Raw genomic sequence first — 27,669 nt, forward strand, 5'->3', positions numbered from 1 at the left:
GGTAACTCCGAATATGGCCATGTAACATGTCTAAGATCATGGAATTGCCCCCTCTATGCCATCCTAGCATTGTTGGTACAATTCCATGACCCCAGTGGTCTGTAGCACAGACCCTGGTACTGCCAAACTGCCTTTCCTGGGGTTTCACTGCAGCTGCTGCTGCTGCCAACCCCTCAGACAGGTTTCTGCCCCCCTGGGGTCAAGCCAGGCTTGTCCCAGGATGGCAGAACAAAGGACTTCCTCTGAGAGAGGGTGTTACACCCTCTCCCTTTGGAAAATGGTGTGAAGGCAGGGGAGGAGTAGCCTCCCCCAGCCTCTGGAAATGCTTTCTTGGGCACAGATGTGCCCAATTCTGCATAAGCCAGTCTACACCGGTTCAGGGACCCCTTAGCCCTGCTCTGGCGCGAAACTGGACAAAGGAAAGGGGAGTGACCACTCCCCTGACCTGCACCTCCCCTGGGAGGTGTCCAGAGCTCCTCCAGTGTGCTCCAGACCTCTGCCATCTTGGAAACAGAGGTGCTGCTGGCACACTGGACTGCTCTGAGTGGCCAGTGCCACCAGGTGACGTCAGAGACTCCTTCTGATAGGCTCCTTCAGGTGTTAGTAGCCTATCCTCTCTCCTAGGTAGCCAAACCCTCTTTTCTGGCTATTCAGGGTCTCTGTCTCTGGGGAAACTTTAGATAACGAATGCAAGAGCTCATCCGAGTTCCTCTGCATCTCTCTCTTCACCTTCTGCCAAGGAATCGACTGCTGACCGCGCTGGAAGCCTGCAACACTGCAACAAAGTAGCAAAGATCTCTGTAACGCTGATCCTGCCGCCTTCTCGACTGTTTTCCTGGTGGTGCATGCTGTGGGGGTAGTCTGCCTCCTCTCTGCACTAGAAGCTCCGAAGAAATCTCCCGTGGGTCGACGGAATCTTCCCCCTGCAACCGCAGGCACCAAAAAGCTGCATTACCGGTCCCTTGGGTCTCCTCTCAGCACGACGAGCGAGGTCCCTCGAATCCAGCAACTCTGTCCAAGTGGCCCCCACAGTCCAGTGACTCTTCAGTCCAAGTTTGGTGGAGGTAAGTCCTTGCCTCACCTCGCTAGACTGCATTGCTGGGAACCGAGACTTTTGCAGCGACTCCGGCCCCTGTGCACTTCCGGCGGAAATCCTTTGTGCACAGCCAAGCCTGGGTCCACGGCACTCTAACCTGCATTGCACGACTTTCTAAGTTGGTCTCCGGCGACGTGGGACTCCTTTGTGCGACTTCGGGTGAGCACCGTTTCACGCATCCTCGTAGTGCCTGTTTCTGGCACTTCTCCGGGTGCTACCTGCTGCTGAGAGGGCTCCTTGTCTTGCTCGACGTCCCCTCTCTCTCGTGGTCCAATTTGCGACCTCCTGGTCCCTCCAGGGCCACAGCAGCGTCCAAAAACGCTAACCGCACGATTTGCAGCTAGCAAGGCTTGTTGGCGTTCTTTCGGCAGGAAAACACTTCTGCACGACTCTCCACGGCGAGAGGGATCCGTCCACCAAAGGGGAAGTCTCTAGCCCTTTTCGTTCCTGCAGAAACCTCAGCTTCTTCTGTCCAGTAGAAGCTTCTTTGCATCCACAGCTGGCATTTCCTGGGCATATGCCCATCTCCGACTTGCTTGTGACTTTTGGACTTGGTCCCCTTGTTCCACAGGTACCCTAGATTGAAAATCCACAGTTGTTGCATTGTTGGTTTGTGTCTTTCCTGCATTATTCCTCTAACACGACTTCTTTGTCCTTAGGGGAACTTTAGTGCACTTTGCACTCACTTTTCAGGGTCTTGGGGAGGGTTATTTTTCTAAACTCTCACTATTTTCTAATAGTCCCAGCGACCCTCTACAAGGTCACATAGGTTTGGGGTCCATTCGTGGTTCGCATTCCACCTTTGGAGTATATGGTTTGTGTTGCCCCTATCCCTATGTTTCCCCATTGCATCCTATTGTAACTATACATTGTTTGCACTGTTTTCTAAGACTATACTGCATATTTTTGCTATTGTGTATATATATCTTGTGTATATTTCCTATCCTCTCACTGAGGGTACACTCTAAGATACTTTGGCATATTGTCATAAAAAATAAAGTACCTTTATTTTTAGTATAACTGTGTATTGTGTTTTCTTATGATATTGTGCATATGACACTAAGTGGTACTGTAGTAGCTTCACCCGTCTCCTAGTTCAGCCTAAGCTGCTCTGCTAAGCTACCATTATCTATCAGCCTAAGCTGCTAGACACCCTATACACTAATAATGGATAACTGGGCCTGGTGCAAGGTGCAAGTACCCCTTGGTACTCACTACAAGCCAGTCCAGCCTCCTACATATAGTTATTTATTTCTGTTTTGAATTGAGCATTCATAACTGTGATTTATATTGAGTTTTATATTCAATGTTTTATTTTCATCTATTCTGGATGAATGTGTACTCTTTAGCTTTAACCTGTTCGCCTCTATGGCACATAAAAAATTGGTGATAACTGACTTCTGCACGTCGACGAGGGCTTCTTATTGCCTAGATGACGTCATGTGACGTCGCGTGGAGTCGGGCGATTGTGACATCATCGTCGACGTGCAGAGCTAGAAGAAATTTCCGTCGAGGGCTGGCGCGAGGGGAGAATTCTTTTGGTGAGGAATCCACAGGTAGTTACTGTATCCACCAGAAAAAGCGTTACCAAAGGTAAGTAACTTATTCCTCAGGCATAAGGATGCCAGTCCTTTCAAGAAAGATCACACAGAAGGGGACAGCCTCACAGGGAAAGTTACAACCCCCCCCACATACAGTTGATTTGGGCAACAAAGAAAACCTACCACACACAACACAGGTGGGAGAAAGAATAAGAAAATTCTTTGAGGAGTGGAGAATATACCATCAGACAATTGGATATTAAGCATAATAAAATTTCACTATTGACTAGAACTTACTAGGACACCACCAGCAATGGGACTAAAGAAAAAGGGTTCATTGAAAAGAGGAAACCGTGTCTACTCAAAGAAGTAGAAGAGTTGCTAGAAAAGAGGGCAATAGAGAGGGTGCCCAGAGAAGAGATCAAAAAAGGAAATTACACAACATATTTCCTAATTCTAAAAGTGGACGGATCTCTACATCCTATTCTAAACCTCAGTTTTATAAACCAGTTTATAAATAGACAGAAATTAAAAATAACAAAATTGCAGGTCATACCACAGTTACTAAAAGGGGATTACATGGCAACTATAAATCTGGAAGACGCTTACGTGCACATCCCAATTAATCCAAGACACAAAAAATACTTGTGTTTCGTAGTGTACAAGTCTCACTATCAGTTCAGAGTGCTGGCCTGTGGGATAAATTCAGCTCCAAGAGTGTTAACAAAGTGCCTGTCACTTGAGAAGACAAGAGATACAGGTCTAGCCCTACCTAGACGATTGGCTAATAAGAGCAAATTCCTTCAGCAAGTGCAAGGCACACATGCAAGAGGTGATGAGAACCCTCTTCAAACTGGGATTAGTTCTAAATATAGAAAAGTCATTGCCAAATCCAGAACAAGAAAATCAGCTCTTGGGAGCAAGAATCAATTAAGTAGCAGGGAAAGAGTATTGCTTCGAAAAGAGGATGGTGCCACTACTTCAAGAAACTCACTTTTATCAGAGGGGCAAATTTTGACAGTCATGACTGTGGAGAAAATGTTGGGGAAGATGGCCTTCTGGATTTCTCTGATTCCATATGCGAGATTACATATGAGATCAATTCAGGAGTAGCTTTGAAACCAGTGTTATCAAGCAACAGGAAATTCGGACAATCTTGTGGTTGTCAAACAGAAACTACAGGAGGAAGTGGTGTGGTGGAACAGAGAACATATAACAGAGGGAAGGACATTTACACAACCAACTACCATAGTAACCATAACTACAGATGCCTCACACATGGATTTTGGCGCTCATATGGGCTTGCTCAAGATCAGAGGTGTTTGGAAGGAATAAGTTGCTGTCCAGCATATCAATATCTTGAAACTAAAACAAGTGTTCCTAGCCTTAAAAGCCTTTCAGAAAGAGCTGTGGGGAAGAACAATCTTATTCAAACATACAATATTACTACAGTGTTTTTACATAAACAAACAGAGAGGAACTCATTCGTTTGTGCTATCGAGGCTAGCCCAGGAAATCTGAAAATGGGAAGTTCAGAGACAAATATGTCTACCAGAGAAAGTCAATGTAGAAGTGGAAAGACTGAGCAGACGAGCATCAAGCTCCCATGAATGGGAACACAATCAAGCAGTACTTGAACAGATATTCATGAGATGGGGAACTCCAGAAGAAGATCTAGTCGCAACTCCAATAATCACAAAATGCGAATATTTAGCTTCCAGAAAACCACACCACCAACCACTGGGAATGCTCTGTTGATTAACTTGTCAGGGATATTTGAGTACACGTTTCCTCTGTACCACTGTTAAACAGAGTAATCAACAAATGCAAACAGGCCAAGATGATGTTAATACTTATGGCCCCTCAGTGGGCAAGGCAAACATAGTTTTCAGATCTAATGGGTCTGGTGCAAGGCAATATTCAGAGTACCGAAACAACAAGACTGCTGTCAATGGAAGGGGAAAGTTCTACGCCTGGAACCAGAGTCTTTTAGTTTAGCAGCATGGCTCCTGAAGACTTAGAATTTGGTCATCTAGGCCTAGCGAAAACACAATGACTGTTCTCAGAGAAGCGAGAAGGCCAATGACAAAGTGTTACATAGCCACAAAGGGAAGAAATACTCATTGAGGAGTCAGAAAAAGGGCTTATTGCAGGAAAACACTTAAGTGGATGGCACAATTAGTGTAGCAGGTCCACTAGTATTTTCTCTAAATAATTTCATTATATATTCTCCGCTGAGAGATCAACTTTCCTTCTCTGACATGGTAGATGTAAAGAAAAGAAAAAAATTAAATGGGAACGAAATCTTCTTTGCTTACAAACTTCTAATTTTTACAGTCAAAGCCCATGGTGCACCTTTGCAACACAAAGTATCTATTGCCCAATATTGGGGCACCCTATAATCCGCAGAACAAGGGTAATACATATAATCATCAATTGGTGTTCTGCCAGAAATTCCTCTAGAGTAAACAACCAGAGAAACTTAATGGTAAGGTAATGGGTATCACACGAATGTAAGCAATCAGTGATTCAAGAATATAAGTACACAGTTTCTTAGCTTCACAGTAGTTAATTATATTTTCTTAATATTCAAGGATATAACGTGGCTGATTCAACGAATTTGGTGCACCAAAGTGACTGCGCAGTGAAAAATGTAAAAGAGATGTGCGAACACAAATCCCAAAAAATAGAAGACAAAAACTTTATGTACAATATCCACAATGTGTAGAGGCAGCCACTGGGTCAGAGTTATCAAACACAAATAAGTGATTCAAAGTGTTCTTAATGTGCAACAGTCAAGGAACATGTTTTACCTCCATTTTATACTGACGTTTCAACCCCAGTGGTAGTAATTGGTCTGGGGTCTTCATCAGGACATTATAACTGGTAGACACCTATACTAGTGTTACTCAAGCTACACATTCAAGAATCACTTCCAATACATCAGCCTCTTTGATAGTCAAAAGTATGGAGGCCTAACCAATCAATGCAAGATAAATAGGTCTTAAGGACAGCTGGCAGTCACCCCAAGCTTGTGTCTTCGTCAGGTGCTCGCTGCCTAAAAATACACCTCCTAAATTGAAAAAATCCATGTAGTTGCAGGTCCTCTATTAGCATTTAATTTACAGGCCCAGGGTACATGATGTACCACTTTATTTGACTTGCAAGTAAATTAAATGTGTGAATTGGGTGTATGCCTATTATACCATGATCAAAGGAGTGCTCAGAAGTGCTTTTTAGCACTGGTTAGTAGTGGTAAAGTGCAGAGTCCATGGACAGAACAAAAATGGGTTCAGAAAACAGGATGGTGAAAGTAAAAAAAAGTTTGGTGATGACCTTGCAGAGATGGCCTGATCCACCAATGTGTTTAGGGAAAAGGCTGGATATCTGATTGTTGTCATCCAATAATTCTGATAATGGTGTCTTGCAATAATTTGTTCCTGTTTGGAGGTTACTAAAAGATTGCGGGAAAAGCTTGATAGTGTAGCAACGCACTGTGGCCACTAGATGACAGTTAACTCCTATATAGCTAATGGTGTGATCGAAATCGAAAAATGATCAGGATGAAGAAGACTTTTGATGAAGTGACAAAGGCAGTCCATATGTATACGGGATCGCCAGCAATTGTACACTGTTGTCTCAAGGCTGCATGACTGGGACTCATTGTTTGTGACCATGTTATCATCAGAGGCCCATATGAGTGTATGAAAGACCAGTGGCTTGCTTTAGGGACATATGTTCTTTCAAATTCCCCATAGATTTGCGTGAGATAAGGAGCAGCAAAAGTATATAGACTAGTCTTCACTTGGTGTGTTGATGGCTATTAGAATGCTTCTGATGGATACAACTACCTGTGGATTTCTCACCTTATGGATTCCTCACCTTATGAATTCGATCCCTGCGCCAGCATCCGACGGAAAGTCTTCTTCCTAGCTGTCTACGTCGACGAGGACGTCATAATGGCACGGCTCCACGTTACTCCGTCTGACGTCAGCGTGCCAATAAGAGGTCCCCGTCGGCGTACTAACGTCAGTTTTTCCTTTTTCCGTGCATTCGACTTCAACGGTTTTCTTCCTGGCCCGTTGGTTACTGTAGCGATCTTGTGAAGTTACAATGTCGCCTCCGAAGAAGTCCGGTTTTAAGCTGTGTAGGGAATGCGGGGGTCGGATGTCAGTGACCGACCCCCATTCAGATTGTATTTGGTGTTTGAGCTCTGAGCATGATTTGGAAGGCTGTTCTTCGTGCCAGAGCATGAATCCGAAAGCTCTGAAGGAACGAGAAGCGAAGCCCCTCTTGGTCAAGGCAAAGAAGGAACACAAGAAGGTTTCTTCCCATGCTTCTCCCAAAAAACATAAGAATCAGCGTCATCATGACTCTGGGCGCCGTTCGGAGCGGAGCCGATCGAGGAGTCGTTCGAGGTCGAGGTCTCGTTCATCACGGCGCCAGAAGACGTGGGAGATGAGTCCTACGGTCACGCCTCAGCCGGAGAGTCCAAGGTTGTCACCGGCACCTTCAGTCTATGAGGTCACTCAAGATAGTCCTCGTTTCTCACCGGCGCCGAGGGCTCCTGATGTTCCCCAGACGTCTACACAGCAGTACCCAGAATTCCCGACTCCAGGGACGGATCCGGTTGCATTTTTTAATGCAATGTATGCTGTGTTTCAAGCCATGGCCCCTGCTGGTGCACCGGCGGGTCCCACGGGGCCATTGGCATTCAATTTGGGCTCGCCGGCGTCGTACAGGGCTGCTCCATTCATGCCCTTCTGCCCTTCAGGGCCTGGTGGTCCAGCGCCGGGGGTTTCCCCTGGCAGGAGTCCTTCGCCTTGGACTGTGGATCCGTCGGCTTCTCGTCCGACTCCTTCTCCGCGCCATCCGGCGTCTTTGGTGGCCTCATCCAGACCGGCTCCATCTCCTTCTGCGCATTCGGCGTCGAGGAGGTCATCGGCCGACTTCGGGTCGGTGCCGGTTGAATCCGGGGGTCTTCCGGAACCAACTCAAGGTTTGAGGTCATCGGCGTCTATGGAGTCCTTGTCGACGCCAGCTCTGGAGACCCATTTAAGATCTCGGAGGAAGGTGTTGAGGCTTTTGGAGGAAGAGGAGTACAGAGGGCTTGAGGAAGGTGAGATAGAGCCTTCTGATGATTTTCAAGGACTTGCCACTGCAAGTGGCTTGGATACTTCCCCGGAGTGGGACATTTCTTCTCCGTTGGAGTTTACTGAGGAGGCCTCCTCTTTCCATGCTGTGGTGAGGAAGGCGGCTGACTATCTAGATTTGCCTTTGTCCTCGGCAGAAGTCAAGACTAACTTGCTCACGGAGGTTCTTCATCCTTCTTCCTCCAGTGCTGACCCCTTGTTGCCTTTTAATGAGGCGTTGACTGAGCCTATTATGGACCTGTGGAGAAAGCTGGTGACATCTCCTGCGGTGAACAGGGCAGTGGCGAGAAGGCATAGGAGTGCCCCAGGAGATCCATCATTCCTATCTCGTCACCCGACTCCGGAGAGTATGGGGGTTCAGGCATCATGTTCTGCGAAATCTGCCCCTGGTATATTCCCTGGTGTTCCAACAGACAGAGAATCCAAGAGGACGGAGCAATCCTCGAGGAAAATGTTCTCTTCTTGTAGCATGGCCCTGAAAGCTACCAATTCCACTTGTGTGCTAGGCAGATACATTAATGCCCTGATGGACTCTGCGAAGGAGATGGCAAAAGATCTGCCACAGGAAGTGCGAAAATCTTTTGGGGCCCTTTTCTTGGACGCGCAAGCGGCTGCACAGCAGATTATTCAAGCTGGCCTGGATACTACGAATTCTATAGCCAGGGCCATGGGAACATCGGTGGCTATGAGAAGGCATGCCTGGCTAAGGTCTTCGGGTTTCTCGTCGGATGTACAGTCCACGTTAATTGAGCTTCCATTTGATGGGGAAAAGCTGTTTGGGGACAAGGCAGATTCTGCCCTTGAACGGTTTAAGGACTGTCGGGCTACAGCTAAGTCCCTGGGTTTGCAGACCCCTTCTGCTACTATGTACAGGCCTTTTCGTAGGTTTCGAGGGTTTGCTAGAGGCTCTGCCTTTCGTAGGTCTCAATCGTATGCCCAACAACCTGCCAACCCGCCCTATCGTGCCTTCAGGGGGCAAGGTAGGGGCAGGGCTAGAGGTCCAGCCCAGCCGCTCTCTTCTTCTTCATCCTCCTTGGGTGGACAGCAGCAGAAGCAGCCCTAGTTTTCCCCACTTTATCAGTCACACTTCTCCTGTAGGAGGAAGATTGAGTCTTTTTCTGCAGCAATGGAGGTCAATTACAACAGACTTGTGGGTGCTAGGAATTGTGGAAAAGGGCTATGCTCTCCCCTTTCAGGAGTTTCCTCCTCCCTTCCCTCCCCGTCCCTCCTTTTGTTCCGAAGAACATCTTCTGAGGTTGCAACAGGAGGTTGTAGTCATGTTGGCAAAGGGTGCTATAGAGTTGGTACCGTTGCAGGAAAGGGGTAAGGGTTGTTATTCAAGGTATTTCCTGATTCCCAAGGTGGACGGTCGTCTAAGGCCGATCCTAGACTTGAGGATTTTGAATTTGTTCCTCAAGCAGGAAAAATTCAAAATGCTGACCCTAGCGCAGGTGCTATTGGCGTTGAACGAAGGAGACTGGATGATGTCTGTCGATTTGCAGGACGCGTACTTTCATGTTCCCATAGTCAAGTCGCACAGGAAGTATCTCCGTTTTGTGGTCGGATCGCAGCATTACCAGTTCGCGGTCCTCCCGTTTGGTCTTACTTCAGCACCCCGGGTCTTCACAAAGGTGATGGCAGTTGTTGCAGCACATCTCAGAAAGAGGGAGGTAGCGGTTTTTCCCTACCTGGACGATTGGTTGATCAAAGCCAAGTCTACAGAGATTGTGTTGTCTCATCTGCGAATGACAACGCAGTTGTTGTTCGATCTGGGTTTTTCAGTGAACGTACCCAAATCTCACCTGGAGCCCTCTCAACGCCTCCTGTTCATAGGGGCAGTATTGGACACGACAAGGTTTCGGGCCTACCCCCCGGTGTGGGACATTCAGGCACTGATTACTTTGTTTCAAAGAGGAGCAGCAGTTCCAGTCCTCAAAGTCTTACGCCTGCTAGGTCTGTTTGCTTCTTGCATTCTGTTGGTCACTCATGCTCGCTGGCATATGAGGGCTCTTCAGTGGTGTCTCCGCAGACAGTGGTTCCAGCACAAAGGGGATCTCAGGGATTCAATAAAGATCTCCAGGGACGCTGTAGCGGATCTTCATTGGTGGTCAGTGGACGGCAACCTTTCCCAAGGGAAACCGTTTTCACTACAACCTCTGGTGGCCACAGTGATATAGGATGCTTCCACTCTAGGGTGGGGAGCTCATCTGGGGGACCTGCAGATCAAGGGTCGTTGGTCTCCAGTGGAACAGATGTTGCATATCAATCTGTTGGAATTGCGGGCTGTACGTTTGGTGCTCAAGGCCTTCCTCCCTTCCCTTTGCGGTCAGTCAGTTCAGATCCTGACGGACAACACTACCGCGATGTGGTATATAAACAAGCAAGGAGGAGTGGGGTCGTATCTTCTTTGCCGAGAAGCCCTACGACTCTGGTCCTGGGCTCAGGACCATCAGATTTGCTTGATAGCAAATCATTTGGCCGGAGTGTTGAATGTACGTGCGGACGTTCTCAGTCGTCACTTCTCATTAGATCACGAGTGGCGTCTCCATCCGGATGTAGTCCTCCACATCTTCGAGATGTGGGGTACTCCTCAGGTGGATTTATTTGCCACTCGGGAGAACGCGCATTGCCCGTTATTCGGCAGCCTCCAGTAACCGATGCAAGGGGCGTTGGGGGATGCGTTTCAGATGTCCTGGAACGGCCAGTTGCTTTACGCGTTTCCCCCCATACCCTTGTTTCCTCGGGTTTTGAGGAAGGTTCGTCAAGACCGGGCCCAAGTCATATTGGTGGCACCGGACTGGCCGAGAAGGGTATGGTATACAGACCTACTTCAACTCTCTCAGTGCCCTCCGCTCCGTCTCCCGCTCAGGGCAGATCTCCTCTCTCAATCGCAGGGGCAGGTTCTACACCCCCACCTCCAGAGCCTGCACCTTCATGCCTGGAGATTGAACGGGGAAACCTGAGTTCTTTTTCTCTCCCACCGGATGTAGTGGATGTTATACTATCGTCCAGGCGACACTCCACTAAGTCTATTTATGCCGGAAGGTGGGCAAAATTTGTGTTGTGGTGTGGAGAGAACTAAAAAGACCCTTTAAAGGCCCATCTTTCAGATGTACTTTTGTTTGTTCTCAGTTTGGCGAAGAAAGGCTGTGCTATAGCTACAGTTAAGGGTTATTTGGCAGCTCTGTCGGCGTTTCTTTGCCTTCCGGATCAGCCATCTTTATTCAAGTCTCCCATTGTACATAGGTTCCTTAAGGGTTTGGTGAATAGATTTCCTCCTACTCCTTTTCACATGCCTCAGTGGGACTTAAATCTTGTTTTAACATTTTTAATGGGTTCGCCTTTCGAGCCCATGCATTCATGTTCATTGAGATATTTAGCCTTCAAGACTGTTTTCTTGATCGCGATTACTTCTGTTAGAAGGATTGGTGAGCTTAAGGCGCTCTCCGTTAAGCCTCCTTTCACTGTGTTTTTCCCTGATAAAGTGGTTCTAAAAACCAGGGCTGCTTTTCTGCCGAAAGTTGTCACCCCTTTTCATTTAGGGCAGAATATCACTTTCCTGCTTTTTACCCTCCTCCCCACCTGTCTAAAGAAGAAGAGAGACTCCATAGGTTGGATCCTAGGAGGGCCCTGAGTTTTTATCTCGAAAGAACTAAAGACTTTAGTTTGGATGAGCAACTATTTGTTGGGTATGCTGGTCAACAGAAAGGCAGAGCTGTACAGATTTTTTAGTGTAATTAGGTGGGCACCCACCACCGAGTGCGGTACTGCTTGGGACTCTATTCATAAGGTGAGGAATCCACAGGTAGTTGTATCCATCAGAAGAACAAGTTACTTACCTTCGGTAACGCTTTTTCTGGTGGATACACTCACTACCTGTGGATTCCTCACGGTCCCTCCCGCCTCCCCGTTGCCTACCTGGTTACACTCTTATCTTGCAGTATTTAGCTTTATATTTATATAAATGAAAGCGTGTATATATATATATATATATATGTGTGTGTATATATATATTTATGTGTGTGTATATATATATTTATATGTATATATATATTTATATGTATATAGTGATATTTCTCTATTTATTTTGTATATTTATGTATCCCAGCTTTCAATAAGAATGGATTATTTAAATGATCAAAGTTTGTGTGTGTGTATATCTTTCTATATTATTTATAAATTTTCATGGTCGGTTTACTCCTATTTGCTTTAAAGGCACGAAAAAAGTGAGGTGAAACTGACGTTAGTACGCCGAGGGGGACCTCTTATTGGCACGCTGACGTCAGACGGAGTCACGTGGAGCTGTGCCATTATGACGTCCTCGTCGACGTAGACAGCTAGGAAGAAGACTTTCCGTCGGATGCTGGCGCAGGGATCGAATTCATAAGGTGAGGAATCCATAAGGTGAGGAATCCACAGGTAGTCAGTGTATCCACCAGAAAAAGCGTAACCGAAGGTAAGTAACTTGTTCTTCTGTCATTGAGCAGTGTACTTCTACTATGTTGTGTGCCATTGGTTCTCTTGCATTTTGTAGGTGAGACCATTAGTTAAGGTGATTTATTTTTTAAATAGTTTTCACTTGCATTCGAGGGGCATAGTCCTGCATGTTACGGTCTAATATTAGTTTGGCAGTGACCACAGGGACTTTGGTATCATTCAGGAGGACTTTGTCGTTAAAGTGAATACTCTTGCCTTGCATATCCTGCGAAAAACAAATTAGTAGTGACTGCTAGCAACATTTTGAACAGTTGCCGCACAGAGAATGGAATTACATAGCACCTGATGCATACACATTCAGTACCTTTTCGAAGAGGTTTGCATGTGTGTGCCTAACTCGAGCAATGTTTCTTACTTTGTACTAGAGTTGCTCCAAATTACACCGCTCTGATAGGCTACAGCTGCTTCGTAATCTGTGGAAACCCAATCAATCAATACAAAGTTAAGGAGTTTGTATTAGTTCTATCTTTTCACAGCTAAATGTTAATGTTTCACAGGATTGTTCCTGCTCGCCTCATCTTGCTGGACTCTATTCAGTGAAGTATAGCAGTTGCTATAAATATGTTTTGTGTCTGGTGCACTGTTTTCAGAGCTGCACTGCTTTGTCCACTGGGGTGATCTCAAGAAAGTGTCTTAGCTTTGACTTCATTTCAATAAATGTCTTTTGAATAAGCATCTCACATGATTAAAATTATTTCCTTTCATTTTAGGGCCAAACGAGAACAAGAAGTTATTATTTTACAACAACGGAAGGAGGAAGAGAATTTAAGACAGCAGCTACTGATCCACAGACGGCGAACTATGAGACAATTTAATGAACGCCAACTAACAATGCTAGAAATTGTTCATGCTGGTATGTGGAGAGATGTATGTCAGGGTAGGAGTTGCAGTAGCACGGTATAGATTTGACGCTTATCTGTATGCTGTGTACACTTGAAATGCTTATTAGCTTAAAACTAAAAATTGGATGTAAAGAATGGGATCACAAGAGACGCTTAAATGTAAGAAAATGCTTAGGGCCTGATCTAGAGTTTGGCAGATGGGTTACTCATTCACAAACGTGACAGACATCCCGTCCGCATTATTACAGTTGACCTTGTAATAAAGGGAATGGCATATCTGTCATGTTCCTTATGGAGTATCCTGCCTCCCAAACTCTAAATCATGCCCATTGCCTTTTGTATACCAAGAATTTCGTAAATTGATTTTTACCGTGAGGATGCATGAGTGCCATAGCAGGATTAGTATGAGTGCAAAACAGTGTTAAATTTGGACGGAGTGATGCAGGACCTGAGTAGAAAACATGGCATTCCTCCAATCTGCACAGATCCATAACTGTGCCCTCACCTTTCTAAATCCCTAAATTGAATACCAAGGACTGTGTGTTGCTTTGCACTCTATTGATTGTATCCATACAGAGGCCCAATCACTTTTATATTCCTTGTGTTTTTATCAAAGTTTTATGGTGTTGCCTGCAAGGACTGGGGAATTTGGTTGTCATTGGCACTTTATTAGACACTGTGAGTTCTTTTCCTAGATTTATGACTGCTCCAGGATAAACCACATCAGCAAATGAAAGGACTTACTGAAGAAGTATCCTAAGAGTTTGTGAATTTCATCCTGAAGTTTCAGAGTCATAAAGAGTATAGGGAGGGATAGTAAATTTGAGTCATTCAAAGACTAAGGACCTGATTGTTAATCAGATGCACTGTCCCTCTCTGTGTCGATGCTCATTTTTATTGTGTGTGCCCAGTACGGACCAAGAGAGTGTGCCCAGTTATAAAAAAAAATGGGCTGTCCCTAGCTCCGGCACTAACTCGCCTGTGTTGGGGACAGTGCTGCATTGCCATACAGTTGTGTGAATTTACCAACAAACAGGGTTGTTCCTGGATGTTTTTTTCTCTTGGATGTTTCAGTGCCTGCTCAGAAGGTGCCTTGGAGATGTGCATTAACAGTTGTTACTTCCTAGGTGACACACAGTTAGTGCATGTTGCAAGAACATCTCTGCCCACACCCCCACATCACTAATACAACATGTGTTGTAGGACAGGGAGCTCTTCGGCCTGACTTCCCACACGTATGTCTTTGTGTTAGTAGTAAATGATGGCAGACTGAAGACTGGGTGGTAAATGAGGAATGCGTGTTGCAAACTATGTGTGGTGTGGGAGGAGCAAGGAGATGTTTAGGTTAGAGTCAGAGTGATTATGGGAGCGGCATGCACCACCCTCAAAAGGCTAAGCACATTGCTGTTGCCAAACTGCACTTATAACGTTACAAAAGTCAACAAGCATTTACAATGAGATAGGTCTTGCATTTTCTTGAGTTAGAGCTATTGGCATTGTAAATTCATAACTGGAATTTTCTTGCCACATAAATCGGTCAAGCCTGCCTCATAATTTCAACTTTTCCTGTTATATAATTCCAGTGGCCCAGCATTTAACTAAAGCACTTACATTTACGTTCTTCCTCTATTTTAAGACATATATGTAGGAAGTTGGCTCTGTATATACTATTTCAAAGTAAGAAATAGTGTGCACAGAGTCCAAGGATTCCCCTTAGAGGTAAGATAGTGGCAAAAAGAGCTAATTCTAATGCTCTATTTTGTGGTAGTGTGGTCGAGCAGTATGCTTATCAGAGGGTAGTGTTAAGCATTTGTTGTACACACACAGGCAATAAATGAGGAACACACACTCAAAGACAAATTCCAGGCCAATAGGTTTTTATATGGAAAAATATATTTTCTTTGTTTATTTTAAGAACCACAGGTTCAGGATTTACAAACAATACTTTAAATGAAAGGTATTTCACTCGGGTATTATAGGAACTTTGAATAATCACAATAGCATGTACAGTTTTGACAAAAATGGCAATAAGCTGTTTTAAAAGTGGACACTGTGCAAAAACCAACAGTTCCTGGGGGAGGTAAGTAAATGTTAATTTCACAGATAAGTAAAACACTTACAGGGTTCAAAGTTGGGTCCAAGGTAGCCCACCGTTGGGGGTTCAAGGCAACCCCAAAGTTACCACACCAGCAGCTCAGGGCCGGTCAGGTGCAGAGGTCAAAGAGGTGCCCAAAACACTTAGGCTTCAATGGAAACAGGGGTGCCCCGGTTCCAGTATGCCAGAAGGTAAGTACCCGCGTCCTCGGAGGGCAGACCAGGGGGGTTTTGTAGGGCACCGGGGGGGACACAAGCAGGCACAGAAAGTACACCCTCAGCAGCACAGGGGCGGCCGGGTGCAGAGTGCAAACAGGTATTGGGTTTCTGATAGGAATCAATGGGGAGACCCGGGGGTCTCTTCAATGATGCAGGCAGGCACAGGGGGGCTCCTCGGGGTAGCCATAACCTGGGCTAGGCAGAGGGTCTCCTGGTGGTCGCTCCTGCACTGGAGTTCGGTTCCTTCAGGTCCTGGGGCTGGGATGCAGTGTGGTTTCCAGGCGTCGAGTTTCTTGAAGCAGGCATTCGCGGTCAGGGGGAGCCTCTGCATTTCCTCTGCAGGCATTGCTGTGGGGGCTCGGGGGGGGTCAACTCTGGCTACTCACGGGCTTGCAGTCGCCAGGGAGTCCTCCCTGTGGTGTTGGTTTTCCGCAGGTCGAGCCGGGGGAGTTGGATGCAGAGTGGAAAGTCTCACGCTTCCAGAGGGAAACGTGTGGTCTTTAAAAGTTGCTTCTTTGTTGCAAATGGGTTGCAGTTTCTTGAACAGAGCCGCTGTTATCACAAGTTTCTTGGTCCTTTAGATGCAGGGTAGTCCTCTGAGGCTTCAGAGGTCGCTGGACCCTGTTGGATGCGTTGTTGTTGCAGTTTTCTTCGAAGTAGGGAGACAGTCCGGTGGGGCTGGGGCCAAATCAGTTGTCGTCTCCGTCTTCACTGCAGGGCTTCAGGTCAGCAGTCCTTCTTCTTCTTTAGGTTGCAGGAATCTATCTTCCTCCGTTCTGGGAGCCCCTAAATACTGAATTTAGGGGTGTGTTTAGGTCTGGGAGGGCAGTAGCCAATGGTGCCTCCTCTCTGTGGGGAAGGGGGCACATCCCTAATCCTATTGGGGGAATCCACCTTCTACAAGATGGGGGATTTCTAAAAGTAAGATTCACCTCAGCTCAGGACACCTTAGGGTCTGTCCTGACTGGGGGGTGACTACTCCTTGTTTTTCTCATTATCTCCTCCACTGTGGCTACCAGAAAGAGTCACCCCTACCTGGGCCAAAAACCGAACATTCAGGAACAAGATCCTCGCCACTCGCTCTGCGGAATCCAGGTTAAAGCAGCGCGTAAGTCGTGACAGGGAGATTAAACTCAAAGCAAAGTCAGTGGGTTTTTTACATATGAACTGGGAGTTCAAAATAACAGCAAAGTACTAGAGAGACGTGATGGACAAAATACAACCAGTAACTGGAGTCCACCCCACAATAAAACAGTCTACTGGCAGTGATGTCCATACCAAAGGAGAGGAAAATGAAACATTATCTAAGCGTTGTATAGCTATACATTGGAAAAGCCCACATGGGCCAGCATTAAAAGCATGGATGAACAACATGCAGGAAGAGGCAGAGGCAGAGGAGGGACTGATCAAAAAAGTGAGGATGAAGAAAACATTTGCAGCGGACTTAATAGAGTGATCAGAACTACTCCAGAGCATGAAACATCTTCCTAACACAAGAGTGATCACACATAGGCTTACCATGTAACTGGTGCCTAATGTGTTATTTTCTTTTCAGTTTTTTCTACAGAAGAGAAACTAAATAAAGATGGTATAAAAAAGATTCTCAAATACCCAAACGCCCTCTTGCCCTCCTAACGTATCCTACAGTTTAAATGCCAATCGTATCCCACTTTTTAAATCTAGGCTAACTTTAAACCTCTTTCAAAACTGTATTACCCCATAGTGGGGTTTCACATGTCACAATCTCTTTGTAATCCAGTGATGCAAGGGCTCCTGTCTATTCACCACTGTGTTTTTTTCCATAGAATATCTAGCGTATGCCTTGGTATCTATTCCATATATATCTACATTTGTCAATGGTTCATGTTGGTAAAGTATCAATTGGCATATCTAGTAAATTATCATGTCCAGAAAGGCAATTCCTTTGTTTGCCCCTCTGAATAAAGTCACCTAAGAGATTCTAGGATACCTCCATCACAGAGCAGGGTTCCAAATGTCATATCTACTCTGACAAAGAAATCCCCAGGACCCAAAGTGGTGCATTATGGAAAACATATAAATATAGGTAGGGATAGCATCTTAAATAGTGCCTCTGTACCCAACAAGGACAGCGACGGTCTCCTCAAGTCGTCTACATATGTTCTAAACCTTGCCTGTATAGATGCCAGATTTTCTTTTATAAAGACCTCTCTGTCTCTATTTATATTTTTGCCCATATATTTGTACCCTTGGTAAGAGACCAATAATGTGCAACCAAATGCTCCTGTAGCATGCAAGTGGTTCCAGTATGAAAGTGAACAAAATGGGGAGCGAGGACAGCCATGTCTAGTAACCATTTTCCAACAGGAAAGTTTCAGTAAGAACCTCATTAATTTTGATCTTTACCATCAGAGAGGTCTAATGAAGTCTCACTTAAGTCCATAAAGTCAAGTCAAGCCCTATTCTTCGTAGGATGGTGTTAGAAATTAGGTTTTTGGTTGACTGGGGTGTGAGCCCTGATAAAGCAACAGCCACAATCCCTTGCAGGGTGAACCACAAAAAGTCACTAAACTAACCTTCGCTTACCCCTGAGTAGCTTGTCACAAAAAGCAGTCATGCTGAACTTCGAGGCAATGTATAAAGTATTTATGCAGCACATAAACAGTAATAAAATGTAAACACAATACAATAAATCCCCCAAACAAATTTAGAAGGCTAGAGTAAAGTTTAATGAACTATTTGACACCAAAACAACAAAAATCTAATTAGTAGAACCGGAGATATGAATTTTTAAAGCTTAAAGTTCAAAATAGCATTTGGAAGCAGAAAGCACCAATCACGGGCATCTGGTCGTGCTAGACCAGGGCAAAGTCAAAAGGTAATGCCGACTGCGATGGTGCATGTTTTGGGTACATAAAGTAGATTGGGCTCGGTCAGCATTTACCTTAAGACTTAGAAAGATTTGGGAGAAGAAGTCTCGGAAAAGGTAGAAGTTCACTGGGGCAAGGCTGCAGGAGTGTCCGAGGAGGGAGCGTCATTGTTGCATAACCATTGAGCGAAGCCACAGTGAAGATTTTTACCTTTGGGCTTAGTCGTTGTAATGGAAGCCGAAGATCTCCAGCGGGACGAAGCAGACGTTGTAACCAAAGACACTTCCACAAGGTTAGATACCTCTTTCACAAAGGACAGCTGAAATGGATTTACTGCTGTGGAGAAGAATGAAGCAGGAGGAGCTGCGAAGTCAGTCTGTCCGGCGATGCACCTCGGGCGGATAGGCAGGTAGGTTGGTCCCGGTCTCCTCCTGGTTCTCAGAGCACTTTTTGGCTAAATTTTGTCCAAGACCTTTGTTTTAGAAATTGGTCATCTGGGCAGCTTTAGCACCTCAACCAAGGGCCTAGGAATGGATGAAGTCCTCTTGAGGGTTCAGGACTCACTCGGTCTTGTTCTAGGTGTGGGTTTAAGATGGTAGGAGGCTGTTATGTCTGTGTGGCTCTGACCAGGAGACCAGCAAACCAGCCCTTGGAGTCACTTCTGGAAGTCCTGGGTGCAGGTGAAGATGCAGGGCTGGTCTCTGAGGGTTCGAAGCAGGCACCAGACTTCAAAGTAGTCTTTCCGGGTACAGCAGCAGACTGGTAGAGTGCACAGCAGGTCACATTAGCAGGCAGTCCTCAGAGTCCTTTCGCAGGTCTAGTAGTGAACTGAAGAGTGGGTCTGAGACCACTATTTTTATACCCTGGTTCCATGCTCCTAGAAGGTGTGAAAAGTTTCCAGACAGGTTCTTTGAAGTTCTGGGACTTTCCTGCCTCCCCTGCCCAGGTTCCTAGCTGGCTACACTGACAATACAGGGTCATTACGCCTATTGTATGGTGACAGGCTACAGCCCATTCAGATTCAAGTGGGGCTTTGCTCAGCTCCCCCTATCTTGCCAGTGAAAAGGCCATTGGGGCTCCGCTAATCCCACAGTCAATTACACCCAGTTATGTGATCTAAGGCAGGCTGCAGGCACAGAGGGCTAAGGGCAAGAAAAATGCCAACATTCTAAAAATAGTATTTCCAAACTGGTAATAATAAAATTTACTCTACCATTAAAGAGGGCTTATCATTACACTTTCGTAGGTACCAAACATGCCATATCTACCTCCTCTCCTTTAAGAATTACAGTTTATTAAATATAATAAGAAATCTCCAATGTTATCCTATGAGAGGGGCAGGCAGCACAGTAGTGAAAAATTAATTTGGGGGGTTTCACTACCAGGACATGTAAAACCAAAAAGTACTCATCTCACCTTTTAATTACACAGCACCTTGCCCTATGTGCTACATAGGGCCCCTTAGAGGGGTGACTTATGCGTAACAAAAGGGAGTTTAAGGCTTGGCAAGGGGTTTTAAATGCCAAGTCGACACAGCAGTGGGACACCGCCTTCAGGCTGCATTGGCAGGCCTGGGACATGTTTTAAAGTGCTTCTTAAATGGGTGGCAGATACGTACTGCAGTCCTACTGGTAGCATTTAATTTACAGGCCCAGTGTATATGGTATACCATTCTACAAGGGACGTACATGTAAATGTAATATGCCAGTCAAGTATATGCCCATCAAACCATGTTTAGGGGAGTAAGCACTATCACGTTAGCTCTGGCTAGCAGTGGTAAAGTGCACAAAGTCCTAAGGCCAACTGGCAAAATTCCAGCAAAGAGTAAGAAGGAGGAAGGCAAAACATTTTGGGTTGACCCTGTTGAGAGAGCAATTTCCCACAGATGACAATAGGAAGGGCCATTCATTTGAAATAAACTCTTATTTGGCATCAAGAGAACCATCACAGAGGGTTCTGCCGCAGTTCAGGTGAGCTCTATATAGAAATGTAAACTTCAAAGATTTTGTCTAGTTGATCTTGCTGACTTAAACCCGATTGATCTGGATTTACTAGAGAGGTTACTGTTCCATATCATCTATTTGGAAGCACCTTGGTCAGTAGTTTAGTTTCCACATGTAGAAGAGAAATAGATATTTATGATCAACATTAATCTGGCGATGCCTTTGTTAACCTATTGCCGCCCAACTGCCATTAAAGGGTTTGGTGGGAAAATACACTCCTCTTTAGCAGCAGTAAACATACACAGTATGTGTTCCATTGTGTGTCAGGAAAGTCTTTTATACGACTCCATCTGAACTTTACTTTTTAAAAGTAACTTGAGCTATAAACCGTTGGTTCAAGTGATTTGCCAGTATACGTCTAGCATAAGTCATTCACCCCTTCTTCAGGCCATTATCAGTATTATCTAGCATTGTTCTGTATACAGTGCCTAAGTCAGAGGTGAGCAAGTCTCAACAAATCCCTCCATGGAACCTGCAAGTGTGTCTGATTGAGATGTATTCAAGGAATGAAAATATCTGGCAAGGGCTCCTGCAATCTGTATTCTTAAATGCTATATTCTCTTGTTCACTCCCTGGACTCATTTTGGAGCCCTCAACTTGTCAACTAAGTCATGTTTGTAATCTAACTGCCTTCCTCATAGAGTCTTCGCAAAACTGTCAGTTGCTCTACATTTCGCCCTTTTATCCACCAGCCTATATTCATTCTCTGAGGATACGTCCCTACTGTTTTCTTGCTCAAGTAATTTCAGGTTCTTGTCAAGCTTCTGCACTACCTGCAGTTTTCTGATGTTCTTTACTCCCAGTTGCAATATATTTTCCCCCCTACGCATCATTTTAAATGCTACCCATAACATAAGTTCCGGACTTGAAGAAACAGCGTTTTCTTCAAAATAGTGTTGCACTGTAGTTGTCACCTCTTAATGGAACTATCCCTCACAACCCATGGGTTCAGTCGCCATATCGTCACTCTTCAAGGAGCATTGATAGCAAATCATTGCTGATAATAGTGTCATCAGAAGTTCCCCTTACCAGAAATGCTACCTCAAAAAACCCATGACCATACACTCATGTGGTAAATATATAATCTGAGCTGGAAAATAAATGCATGGTGGGCCCCTGAATAAAAGCAGTATTGGTGGATCTCTTAAGGGGACTCGCCATAAGTATGTGCGTCCCATAAGCTAACAATTGTATATGTAGAGCACACATTCACCCACACGGAGGTCTCTGCATTGTTGATAAGATAACAAATGTTTACAGTTAACCAACTTAATAGTACTTATTTTTTCAACCTCTGAAAGATGAAAGGCTGAGTTGGCCCCTCCTGTATTCAAACTTGTGTGTATGGTTTTAACAGACAGATCCCTGGAGTGGATGCATTATTCCACTGAGCCACTAGAACCGGATAAAAAATGCTTGTATTCGCCTATGGGCATTCACTTGTGTGCCTAGCTTCCTAGGTTATGTAATACCTGCGAAGTATCTTTAAAGGTTTTGGGCCTACAAGACCTGTGCACCTTATGTTGAAAGGCATGAGTAATTTAATCAAGTGCAACCCTTGATCCATTACAAATTTTATAGATCAACAATATATCCTCCAACATTAATTATTGATATATTATATTCTCTGTTAAGAGTAAAGAACTTATGCAAGAACCAGTGAACTTCTGGATTGTACTACGAAAGCACATGAGTAAGACTGTCCTGATGAAGGCTAAGTTAAGGATATGAGGCAGCCAAAAGTTAAGCCCTGTCTTGACCGTTTGAGTGGAATTATGGAATATTGAGATAGACTGTAGATAATTTATACTAATAAACGCAAAGAGATTAGCTGAAACAATAATAACAAAAAATGCAGTCAGTGTTAAGTAAGAATGGAATCGAAAGGGTGTGACGTTCTTTGTGTTTGAAAATACATAATGGTAGGTTTGGTATCAGATCAAAAAGAAAAGTGTTTAATAAGCATAATATTATATCTCGGTCTTTGTAAAATGTTTATAGTGAAGAGATTAAACTAAATAATTTGTACAATATGAGTGTTGGTCTTTCTAGGTACAATAAGTTATTAACAAAGAAGTGAAAAGGTTAGCGTCAATTTCAGAAATGAAACACGGAGGAAGAGTGTTTAAGTGCTTTAGAGAGTTCATAAAACATCCATAATATGTTAACCCCAAAAGAGAAAAATATGAAGACAATATCTTAATAGTAACTTGGATTGGTCCAGAGACCGAAGTAAAACATGTCTTCAATACTGTTGGATCTTACCTCAGGAAGATAGCGGACTCATTGAGTGATGACTTTCTGCACTTCAAGGCTTGGAGATCGAGTCACGTTGATTTGATAAGTGTGTATGCCAAATAGAAATGTAATGTGGCCTAAAGTTTCAAAAGTAGAAAGTTGAGGTGCTTTTCTTTCGTTTGCCAATAAGTGAATTTTCAGAAAATTACAGTGATGTAGAATTTATCTGAACTTATCTCTTCAGGTCAGATGGATAAACATTTGCAGGAAATGCAGGAGAAATCGGCATTGCTGGTGCAAAGACATTGGAGAGGCTACAGAGAAAGAAGGAATTTTCATAACCAGAAACATGTGCTTAAACAGTACAAAGCAGCTGTCACAATCCAGAGAGCGGTAAGACCCAAATTTCGCATCATTTGTTAAACATAAACTTCTGCAACCTTGCAGTTATGTGTTTCGAAGTTCATAAATCTGTTTATTTCGAAAACTGATATTTTTCAAGAATTAAACAAATCCCATGCTTACAATGTTGTTTCTGTCGAGGTTCATGGCACACTTTTTATTTGAAACCTTTTTTGGCAAAAATGTCCTTAGTCATTGGTCTGTGAAGACCAATAAATATATGTGGGCGAGATCTATTGCTCTTTTTAATATTTTCATGACGAAAAGCCATTTTTTTTGACTTACCAGTAATGTAGACAATACATTTCTGGGTATTGTCAATTTGATTATCTTTAAAAGGGGAGTGCTGTTTCCTCCCCCCTCTCCCCAATAAGCCCTTTCTGTCTCTCTAGTCATGCCCTGTCATCACAAATCAGTTCCTGCGACTTCGCATGCTTTGTTTTTCTCATCTTTACAGTGAGTTACTTGTCTACCTATATTTTTTCAAATGGCTTTGTTTGTGGAGCTTCTACTTCGATGGATATTCAAATCCTGTTAGAATCCTACTTTGTTAAACTTAACAATTCGTGCCTGAATTTAACATCGTGGGTAAACCACCTGCTGTTTCCCTGCCGTGAACTCTTTGTCCAGTGGCCTTCTCCCTCAGCCTCTCATGTTTTTCTACCAAACATTCATGCTAGAGGTCCCAATTTTCAAGCAGTCCCATCGTTTGTTTTCCTCTGGCCTCCTCGCTACTCCTATGTCTTCAGTCATTTATCTGGGTTGTTTACTAACTATTCTCGCCCTGCCTCGTCTCATACGTCATCTGCATGTGTCATTGCAGTTTGGAACCTCAATCTGTGACAGTTGCTTTGGAGGAGTTAAACACTGCCGATGCTAATCCGGCCCTTTACTTTAGTTTACAGCCCGCAGCAATGGGGGAGTGGGGGCTATACTGGGGAACAAAGGCCCTGAACCCAAGTTATAAGCAAGAGCACATAAAGGAGAGGGCTTTCAATAACCAGTATAGCCTAAGGCAAAACAACTATGTGGCTGTTAGAACATTCAGCCCACAGAGGGTAGAATTTTCCAAATTAACATGGGAGGAACAAAGACAAACATATAACATATGTTGGGGCATAAGGCCTGTACCAGCCATTAGTGGCCCTGGGCTAGTTCACCGTCTCTGGTGGACCTCGCAAGTTTCCAATTTTGTAATCTTTAGTATAAACAAAAAACTAGGTAGGCTTAGATCAAGTAAAGATAAAGTTTTACCTCAGAGCAATGTGGATTACGTTTCTGCAATAGTAAATGGATGTTTTGGCATCAGTGACAATAAGACGTTTTAGCCTCAAAGAAGCTACGGTTTCTGGGCATTGCAAGCAGAGAGAAACCAGGAATTACACATTGATTTGGATTTTTGTGTTCAAAAGCCATAGTGCTGCTCTGAAGCGGTTTGCTCGACCTATACAGGCTTTGTTTTCCACAGTTCTCAAAAAGTATGATAAATCTACAGGCATAGGTAGCTCCATAGATAGATGACTCCAGCAGCTAAATGTTGAACCAGACGTGGTGACACCTGTTGGTGGTGAGAGATTAGGGGATGACTCCAGCAGCTAAATGTTGAACCAGACGTGGTGACACCTGTTGGTGATGAGAAATTATGGGTAATCAGTAATATGGGTTAGGAAAGCTGTTGATTTGGTTTAGGTCCCCCTCAGCATTGATCCAACCCTTAGGAGAGTGGCCTGTGGTGGGTAGTCACAAAATAATAGGAGACCACTGTTATATTGTTAAAGTGATATATGTTTTTATGTGGGAAGGAATCCGGCTGTCTCCCAGAAACAGGGAGGGGTTCTGGAATGCTGTCAGTGAAGAGAAGCTGTTGGAGTGGGTGACAGCCGGGCCAGGGTCATTCTGTTAAGTAAAGCTAATTTTCCTACAAAACAAGAAACTCTCACCATGTGTTATCGGCTGACTTAACATTGGCGACGAGGGTGAGTCCTGAAGCCTTCCGAGACCCTTTTTGGATCAGCGAAAGATACCCTGGACCCGGTGGTAGCAGTGTCGGCTGTGGAGCGGCACGGAGAGGGATCGGCGGCGCAGCGGTGTGAAGCTCGGTGAGACCGCAGGTGACCATTGTACAGTGGTCACTGAGACAAAGAGGCACAATTAAAGAAAACCCAGTTTGACCCGCATTTCGACACTGTGGGTGCGTGCGCGCAACATCGGCACGCGCTAGGAAGACCAACGCGCATGGTTGCTTAGCAACTTACATGCAGTAGGAAGCAACAAGTGAGGTTGCTCAGCGACGCAGCGAGAAGCGTTGCATAGAAAAAGCATGTATTTATTTACAAGTGATTGTTAAAATGATCTGAAGACGGAAATTATAAGAAGGAACTTTAACTGTTTATCTGTATTCTTGACTATTAGTAAAGGAAAAATACAAAACAAAACAACATCGGGACTATTGTTCTAAAAAGGGAACAATGGCAGTACATCCATAACGCCACCACCAGCATTTTTAGAGCTTCCAGGAGAACCCTGCATGGCCTGGGAGGATTGGAAGGACGCTTGTATCACATAATTGGAGGCTATTGGAGGGGAGATGTATGTAGAAAAAAGGAAGCTAGCAATTTTAAAACATTGTTTGGGGGTAGAAGGAAGAAAAGTATTTAAAACTTTACCATTACAAGACACACAAGGAGGAGACTCGGATCATGAGGAAGATGTATATGAAAATGCCATGACGGCATTGGAAGAAAACTATGGAAAAAAGTGAACATTGTAGTGGAGCGACACAGGTTTTTCTCGTGCGCTCAGAAACAAAATGAGACGATAGATCAGTATGTAAATAGTCTACGAAGGTTAGCCATTTCTTGCAAATTTAGGGATTTAAATATGAAATCATTCGGGACCAGTTCATAAACAGACTAAAAGATATAAAGATACAAGAGAAGTTATTGAGTTTAAAAAATCCTACCTTGAATAAAACAGTGGAAGTCTCAAGACATATGGAAAGTACATCTCAATATGTCAAGGAACTCAATACGCATGTTGACCACAAAGAACAAAATACCGTGGGAAAGGTGCGGTACCCTAAAAAAAATGCAAATAAATTTGACGATAACTATGGAAAAAGAAAAGAATGCTTTAGGTGCGGAAGTAGTAACCATTTAGCGGAAGCAAAAGATTGCCCAGCCATAATCACTAAATGTTTTAAATGCAGAAAAATTGGGCATTTTGCGAGGGTGTGCAGAATGATTGGTGAAAACAAATTCAAGAAGGCGGTGAATACAGTAAAAAGAAACTAAACGAAGGATAGTAGCACAAGCGAGGAAGAGTTAGAAGTTTTAACTGTGGAGGATGAATCCACGGTGGTGTGTACTCAACTTGGAAGCAAGGCTAAGGAATAGAACCCGCCTAAGTGTGTTATTGAAGTAAATGGAAAATGAACGCACATGTGGGTGGACTCATGTTCACCATTCACCTTAATTGACGAACAAGTGTGGGGGAATTTGAAGAATAACAAACTTAAATCCACAGATGTGTCACCGGAAGGGTATGGTGGAGGTAAACTACCTGTTTTAGGTTATTTTGAGGCAGAGCTTGGATTTAAAGATAGAAAAACACAAGGGAAGGTATACGTAGTGCGTCAAGGACGATCATTACTCAGATGGAGGGAGCAACGTGAGTTGAACATAGTGTTGGATCCCAATCATCCTGAACAAGTGCTATTAACAAAGGAAAGTGTAGAAGGAAAATGGGTGACGAAGTTTCCCGAAGTGTTTAAGAATAAGCTGGGTTGTCTCAAGGGTTTTGAACACCAGATTATTTTGAAAAAGGACGCAGTGCCAAGGGTACATAAGGCACGGGTAGTACCAATAGCACTAAGGGATAAGTTAAAGGAAGAACTTCAAAGGTTGTTCGATGAAGGTGTAATTGAACCAATAGAAGTGTCCGAATGGCTGAGTCCAATAGTGGTAGCAAGGAAACCTGATGGTAGGATCCGCATGTGCGTGGACTTGAGGGATCTGAATGACAATATATTGATAGGCCGGTATCCGTTACCAAGAATGCATGAGATGTTAGCCAGTGTTAGAGGTGGAAGGTATTTCACGACTCTGGATTTATCGAATGCTTATCACCAGTTGTGCCTGTCAGAAAAATCCAGACATTTCACGTCTTTCATCACAACTGAGGGAGCGTTTCAATTCGTGAGGATGCCTTTCGGCTTGGCATCCGCCTTTGCAGTATTTCAGAGGGTTGTGCAGGGAATACTGAACAAGGCGCATAACACATTGGTATTCCAGGATGATGTGCTGGTATGGGGAGAGAGTGAGCAGGCACATTATGAGGGACTGGCGGTGTTATTAAAGAAATTGGAGGAAGCCGGACTTACCATCAGCAGAAACAAGTGCAGGTTTGATGTGGAAGAGGTGGAATATCTAGGGCATACGCTGAATCGACATGGAGTGAAACCAAAACAGAAGTTGATAGATGGTATAGCAAAAGCTCCTGCTCCACAAAACAAAGATCAGCTAAGATAATTCCTGGGCTTAGCTGAGTATTACACAAAGTTTGTGGATCATTTTGCAGGCAAAGTACATGTACTGAGGAACTTGATGAAAAAGGGATGCCATTTTAAATGGTCCACTGAATGTCAGGAGGCATTTGATGTGATCAAGGAGGCTATTGTTGAAGCCTTCACACTAAAGCCATATGATCCGGATGATGAAACGATAATCGTGGCAGA

The 27,669-nt window shown here is 44.3% G+C and overlaps 1 protein-coding gene across 3 annotated transcripts in view; it reads left to right on the forward strand.

Annotated features, from left to right (window-relative positions):
• IQCB1 (IQ motif containing B1) overlaps nt 1-27,669 on the forward strand; it is a 202,398-nt gene that overhangs the window by 138,434 nt on the left and 36,295 nt on the right. For all 3 annotated transcript variants that reach the window (XM_069224275.1, XM_069224274.1, XM_069224273.1), the window contains 2 exons: nt 12,998-13,140; nt 22,777-22,925. In XM_069224275.1, coding sequence (XP_069080376.1) covers nt 12,998-13,140; nt 22,777-22,925 — 292 coding nt within the window. The remainder of the gene's footprint in view (nt 1-12,997; nt 13,141-22,776; nt 22,926-27,669) is intronic.

The sequence above is a fragment of the Pleurodeles waltl genome, chromosome 3_1 (genome assembly GCF_031143425.1).
Source record: "Pleurodeles waltl isolate 20211129_DDA chromosome 3_1, aPleWal1.hap1.20221129, whole genome shotgun sequence".
NCBI lineage: Eukaryota > Metazoa > Chordata > Amphibia > Caudata > Salamandridae > Pleurodeles > Pleurodeles waltl.